This window comes from Sphaerodactylus townsendi, linkage group LG11 (assembly GCF_021028975.2).
Source record: "Sphaerodactylus townsendi isolate TG3544 linkage group LG11, MPM_Stown_v2.3, whole genome shotgun sequence".
Classification (NCBI taxonomy): domain Eukaryota; kingdom Metazoa; phylum Chordata; class Lepidosauria; order Squamata; family Sphaerodactylidae; genus Sphaerodactylus; species Sphaerodactylus townsendi.
The window spans coordinates 47,473,669-47,480,454 of NC_059435.1; the positions used below are offsets into that span (position 1 = coordinate 47,473,669).

The 6,786-nt window shown below is 55.0% G+C and overlaps 1 protein-coding gene across 10 annotated transcripts in view; it reads right to left on the minus strand.

The window, feature by feature from the left end:
- PHF14 (PHD finger protein 14) overlaps positions 1-5,957 on the minus strand; it is a 155,731-nt gene extending 149,774 nt beyond the window's left edge. For 6 of the 10 annotated variants that reach the window (XR_007245796.1, XM_048511570.1, XM_048511565.1 and 3 more), the window contains exons 1-2: positions 2,701-2,895; positions 2,118-2,228 (exon numbers count right to left, since the gene is read on the minus strand). Coding sequence is in view for 9 of the 10 variants with exons in the window: in XM_048511570.1 (XP_048367527.1) it covers positions 2,118-2,228; position 2,701 (112 nt within the window). In the remaining variant the exon portion in view is untranslated. Of the gene's footprint in view, positions 1-2,117; positions 2,229-2,700; positions 2,897-5,773 lie in introns of those variants that run through there. The other 4 variants (XM_048511569.1, XM_048511567.1, XM_048511564.1 and 1 more) reach the window with 2 other exon arrangements.
- Between the last annotated feature and the right edge of the window lie 829 nt (positions 5,958-6,786).

Genomic DNA, 6,786 nt, shown 5'->3' on the forward strand with positions numbered 1-6,786 from the left:
AAGAAAAGTGAGGTACAAACACACAAATAAAAAGGCGACTGTCTACTCATCCATATTTATAATTAGCAACATTATAATCAATGATTTAAGTGTCTATTTAATTGTTTTAATAGTCAATACTTTTAGAATTCCTGATTATTATTTGATAATCCACTGATCAATATTCGAAAGCCCACTGACCAAAACTTTTTTGATCGATCAAATGCCCAACACTATTACGATTTTTTTCTGTCAAGCAGCCCCACAAAGCACATTTGACTATTACATACCTAAAGTCCAATTCTGGGATGTGTTAAAACTATATAAAGTCAGATACCTAAATCCAAGTCAAACTCTAAGCTTCTAGCATCAGACATCGTTAGGCAATTATATATAGACACATAGAAGCCAAAAGTACCAGACATTAGCAGTGTCTTAGCCAAGTCACCTAACCCTCCAGTAAAACAAGGGTTGCCATGAGTCAGCTGCGACTCGGCAGCATCTTCCTCTTCTGTTGGAGCATTACTTCCAATGAAATTCCACAAGGGACAGCTTCTGAAGGTCCATTTAAAACCAACTTGTTTTTAATATGAGTGAAAATTAAAAGTCATTGATTTCAAATAATAATTTAAATCTAATTTACCCGATGCACTTATAAGCTATTTTTCCAGAGGAAGTTTCATTGTTGGTTAAACATATTGATAGAATACTTTCCAGCAAAACACAATAAATGTACATAGTTATTGCTTTATGATAATCAGAACTCATGTACACAGATATCAAAACATCCACTAAGATTTAAGTCTACTTTTATGTTATTAAAAATACATTTACATACTTTCTATTATATTTACATTTTTTTCCTGCCAGTAAAAGATTTGTTTTAAAGATGTGGTTTAATTCTTTAAACAAATCTTACTGGTTGTGTTAAATATTTGTCACAATTTAGGCCTATAAAGGCCTATACATTCACTGCATTACATATTACAAATAATTAATCTCACTAAATATCATTTATCATTAAATATATAATCTGTATACACAGTCGTCTCTCAAACTGCATGTTCAGAATGAACTTTTATACAGATGTTTACCTTAGAATAGCTTTGGGCAAACATGTAGCATGTCTACAGTTATTTTTCTAAAACAAAAATGCAATACTGCTCCACACTATATGTATAAAAGGCTTATGCAACATAACTTCATTTTCAAAAGTGTTGTGTTCCAACAATGTTTTACTTTCTAGGCTGCTCCTGGAATTGACTGACAGCATATGTGTGCAGTTGAAACAGAGATGCCTAATGGAGTGCACCACTTGTACAAAAAAAAGAGCAGACTACCACTTGACACATCCAAAGTTGCCCTATTTAGTGCAAAAAGTTAAGGCAATGACAGTGACAGAAGAACCACATAACCTACTGAACAACAGAAGAACATTGTCCAGATGGTACATAAAGTAAGGTCCTTCCTACATGAAAGATCTTCCTAAACTCAGAACAGCTTAACTAGATTTTGTGGCTGTGCAGCTAAAGAGCCGTGGGTCCCATCAAAAGGCCCAGTGCAGAGCTCCAGCTCTCACAGATGCATCACTGGAGACTGCCTTGTCCTTCAGCTGCCAGCCTTTGTACCGCTGATTGGACCTCTTTGATTCTTTAATGAAATATTAGTAGGTGGAAAAGAAGCCAGGGGTGGAAAAATGATACAGCACCAGAAAAATAATTGGAAATTATGGGAATCCTAGAGCTGGTGAGCTAGGAAAGAGAGAGAAAATGAGAAAGACTCATTTTGCTGTTAGAGACCTGGCTAAAATGACAATGAATGAATGATCCTGGAGTCTGATATATTAATGAATCTAGTAGATTAAGAGATATTTTTGGCTGATTAATATCTAACTACTTGCATCCCTCAAGGTCTGCAAGTTCCTACCAAGCTAAATATTTACCCTGCATCCCCTCAGTGCCCACACTGGACTAACTTTGAAATTTAGTCTCTAAAATCTGTCTAGACCTCCAGGCTTTTGTCACTTAAATATACTGGGGGGGGGGGGGGGGGGAACACCCTTAATAAAACCCAACAATATTTCAGAAATAAAAAGCCAGGGGGAAGTATTTTGATGCATGAGAAGAGGAAGCATTTACCTGAGGCATCTCCAACCTTAAAGTCACTGTCATCTGAACTGTCATAATCTAAAGCTTCTAGCAGGGAAGCTGCAAGAGGTTTCACCTGCCTCCTCTTCGAGCTTCGATCCACTGTGGGCAGGAAAAAAGAAAGAGAGGTGTTGTTTTGGATTTGGGGTTGTTGTTGTTGTTTGTTTGCTTGGTCATCTCTGACCCATCTGGAACTAGTATGCGAGAGGGGAAAATTTCAGCCAGAACCATTTACACACACTACCCAACTCAGTTCTCAGTTTCACATAGGGAAGGGAGGGGCTGTGTTCCCTTATGTGGCTCAGATAGGGGGGGGGGGTAAAAGAGCCTCCACCCTTGGCACAAACCCCTGTTTGACAAAGGGATAACGGAATCAGCGCAGTGAGGGGATGGAAAGAGCAAGCATCACGCACGGACGAAACTGGACGAGGGAAGCCATGAGGGCCGAGAACCATGTCAAAGGGTCGGGGACGTTCCCGCTGCTGTGTGAGGCAAGCAATGGGTCAGATGAAGCGAACGGTGGGACAGCACGCGACAGGGCGAGGGGAAAGGGGGAGCGACGGGTCCCACTTACTCGCTGGGGCCGAGCGGCCTCTCCCGAGCACATGGATGGTAGCCTAAGCCCGGCAGGGCGCTTCGCTCCCCTTCCAGTCAACAACCTCAGTGAAGGATAAAAAGAGCGCCTTCAGCGTCCCCAGGCGAGTCCTGTAACCCAGACAATAGGCAAAGCCACGACCCGGATGCACATCCTGCCTCCTCACACCAAGCGGACAGGAACTAAGTCCCGGACTTCCGTTAAGCAGGACCCGCGCCTGCGCGCTGATCAAAGTGAAGCTGTGGCCGCCCTTGCCATGCCCGGGATGGTATTGCCGCCGTAATAAGCTGCCTTATTTGGCACTCCCCCCCCCCCCGCCCCTTACAGACACGGGGAGAAAGACAGCTGTGAATCACCCACCGGCTGCGGTTGCCTCTGGGGGGTGGGATGGGTGGAGCCAAGGTGACCGCTTCCGCCTAACTGTGGGCAGAAGCAAAGCCCGGGCCATGTTGGGCTAGGGCTGACGTCACCAAGGGGGAGGGCAGATTGACCCTTTAAAGGGGAAGCCCTCATTTGTTCTGGCCATGTGCTTCGGCCAGCCAGCGATTTGGACGATTGGAACTACTGATTGTGCGCGAGTGTGAGTATGGCTCAACAATAAAGCTTGTGGGACCCGGTGGTCAGGCTTATTTTCGGTGGGCTGGGTTTTGCTCCTTGGGGTTTCCCTTCTGCCAGCCGGCAGTTGTTTACCGCGTGTGTGTGTGTAGGGAGTCCTCGGGCTCCCCCTGCCCCGGCTGGCATGGCCGAGCCACGGGCACCCTCCTCGTCCCTCCCAGCACCCCCTCTCCGCATAGCAACGAGGAAGGGAAGCGCACCCTCGGCAGCCCGTCCAGGCCGGCCGCTGACTGCTTCTCTCCTCTCTCAACAGCGGGGGGGGGGGACGCTCCTGCGGCGACCTGGCCGGGCCAGCCACCGCCCCCACCCCGCTCGCAGGGGACAGGGGCCATGGCGCCTGCAGCTGGTTGGCAGAGCCATGGGCCTCCTTTGCCGGCAACGGCGGAGGGGAGCTTTGATGCGGCGGCTCGGCAAGGCCGGCCGCCGCCCCTCCACCCCCGCTCGCGGGGGACGGGGAGCCATGGTGCCTGCGGCCGACTGGCCGGGCCGCGAGCCTACTTCTCTCCCCCCCAGCCACGGGGGGAGCTTTTCAGCGGCGGCTCAGCCAGGCCGGCTGCCGCCTCCGCACCGCCCCCGCTCACGGGGGAGGGGGGATGGGACGCCCGTAGCCGGCTGGCTGAGCCGCGGGCCGGCTTCTCTCCCCTCCCGGCCATGGGAGGGGGGCTCTTCAGCGGCGGCTCGGCCAGGCCCGCCTCCGCCTTGCCCCCGCCTGTGGGGGATGGGGCCGTGACGCCTGCGGCCGGCTGGCCGAGCCGCGGGCCTGTCCCGCTCCCGCCCAGCAAAGGGGGGGAATTTTTTGCGGCGGCTCAGCTGGGCCAGCTGCCGCCGCCCCGCCCCCGCTCGCGGGGGACGGGGGCCAGGACGCCCGCAGCCAGCTGGCTGAGCCGCGGGCCTGCTTCTCTCCCCTCCCGGCCAAGGGAGGGGAGCTCCTCAGCGGCGGCTCAGCCTAGGCCGGCCGTCGTCCCCGCCCGCCCCCCGCTTGCGGGGGATCCCCGCCCGGCAAAAGGGGGTAGCTTTTTGCGGCAGCTTGGCCAGGCTGGCCTCCGCCCCACCCCCGCTTGCGGGGGATGGGGCTGCGATGGCCCCGGCTGGCCGAGCCGCGGGCCGGCTTCACTCCCCTCCCGGCCGGGGGGGGGAGTTTTTCGGCGGCGGCTTGGCCAGGCCGGCCGCCGCCTCCACCCCGCCCCCGCATGCGGGGGCCGGGGCCGTGACGCCCGCGGCCGGCTGGCCGATCTGCGGGCCGGTTTTCACTCCCCTCTCGGCAAAGGGGGGGGGAGTTTTTTGCGACGGCCGGGCCGGCTGCCGCCTCCGCCCCACCCCCGCAAGGGATGGGGCCGTGATGACCGCGGCCACCTGGCCGAGCCGCGGGCCTGCTACACTCCCCTCCCGGCAAGGGGGGGAGCTCTCCAGCGGCGGCTCGGTCGGGCCAGCCAGCCGTCGCCTCTGCCCTGGCTGGCCGGGCTGCGGGCCTGCTCCCCCCTTCCACAACAGGGGGGAGCTCTTTTGTGGTGGCTCGACGGGGCCAGCCACCCCCCGCCCCCCTGAAGCTGGGGGCGGGGCCGTGACGCCCGGGGCTGGCGGGCCGAGCCTCCACCCCGCTGGCGGGGGATGGGGGCATGGCACCCGCGGCCGGCTGGCCGAGTCGCGGGCCTTCTTCTCCCACCCGCCCCCGCAGCGGGGGGGGGACGCTTCTGCGTAGGCCGGCCGCCGCCTCCGTCCCGCTCGCCGCGGACCTTCCCTGATCCCCTCCCGGCACCGGGGGGGCGAGCGCAACCTCCACCCACGGCCTGGCGGGCTGTGCTCCAGGCCCCCCCTCCCCACCCCGGATTCACTGTAGGGGAATGGGAAGTTCAGCAGTGGGGTTGGAGGGGCGGCGGGAGCCTCAGGACTGCGGGTCATCATTTGGTTGGCTCACCACACACACACCCTCGCTGCCGCGCAGTGGTCACACGTTCATTGCCTACTCATGGCACACCTGCAGCGCAGGGCAGAGTCGGCCCAGCCGGAGGGCGAGACCAGGGCATCCCCGTCTTAGGCACAGGGGGTCATTTGGGAGGCCACCGGAGGGCGCCGATGCACCGGGCTGCCGAGTTAAGGGTCCGTCCAGGGGCCTGGGGGGCCGGGCGCACAGCATCAGCGGCCATCCTTGGGTCACCCCTGGCGGCTCGGCCGGGTGCGGTGGACTTCGAGCCTCCACCCTTGGCACAAAACCCTGTTTGACAAAGGGATAACGGAATCAGCGCGGTGAGGGGATGGAAAGAGCAAGCATCACGCACGGACGAAACTGGACGAGGGCAGCCGTGAGGGCCGAGAACCATGTCAAAGGGTCGGGAACGTTCCCGCTGCTGTGTGAGGCAAGCAATGGGTCAGATGAAGCGAACGGTGCGACAGCACGCGACAAGGTGAGGGGAAAGGGGGAGCGACGGGTCCCACTTACTCGCTGGGGCCGAGCGGCCTCTCCCGGGCACATGGATGGTAGCCTAAGCCCGGCAGGGCGCTTCGCTCCCCTTCCAGTCAACAACCTCAGTGAAGGATAAAAAGAGCGCCTTCAGCGTCCCCAGGCGAGTCCTGTAACCCAGACAATAGGCCAAGCCGCGACCCGGATGCACATCCTGCCTCCTCACACCAAGCGGACAGGAACTAAGTCCCAGACTTCCGTTAAGCAGAACCCGCGCCTGCGTGCTGATCAAAGTGAAGCTGTGGCCGCCCTTGCCATGCCCGGGATGGTATTGCCGACGTAATAAGCTGTCTTATTTGGCACTCCCCCCCCCCCCCGTATCGTTGCAATACAACTGTAGCAGAGTTATTCTTTACTATTGCGTTGTTTGCACGTCCAGTATTTTTTTTTTTTTTGAAGCCTGGAATCTCTACAATACAATTACCAGTCGGTCGTTATACTGCAGTTAATGGAAATGTGCGTGCATTCTTTGGAAATGTAGCAAGAAGTTTAGTGCGTGTGCAATCAGTGGCAATCATGGAGCGGGGAAAGAGATTCCTTTATTCTGCATAATATCAGTTAAGCAAGCAGCTGTTAGTACGATATGTGAAACATCTGAAGACAGAGGCAGTGTGCCTTTGCATACTAGACGCTGGAGGCAGACAACGGGGGAAGGCAGTTGCCTTCATGCTTACTTGTGTGCTTCCCAGAAACATGTGTGTCTGATCGCTAGATTAGATAGGACTTTGGTCCAGTTCTTAAGATTCTGTTCTCTGACAAGTTCTCTGGCAGGCAGGTCGCTTAGAGGGAGTAAAAAAAAACCCGAAACCCGATGCTTCTACTACTCATCAAAAGGGTAAGGATTCAGAGGCAGGTTCATATGACTTCCTCTGGCTTTGCAGAACACATACAAGAGCCTAAGAATTGAAGGACCTCAGGTCACCATGTTCAGGTAACTATCAATACAGCATCAGAGTGGATAGATCAATCTGCCAATCTAGACAGATTCAGTT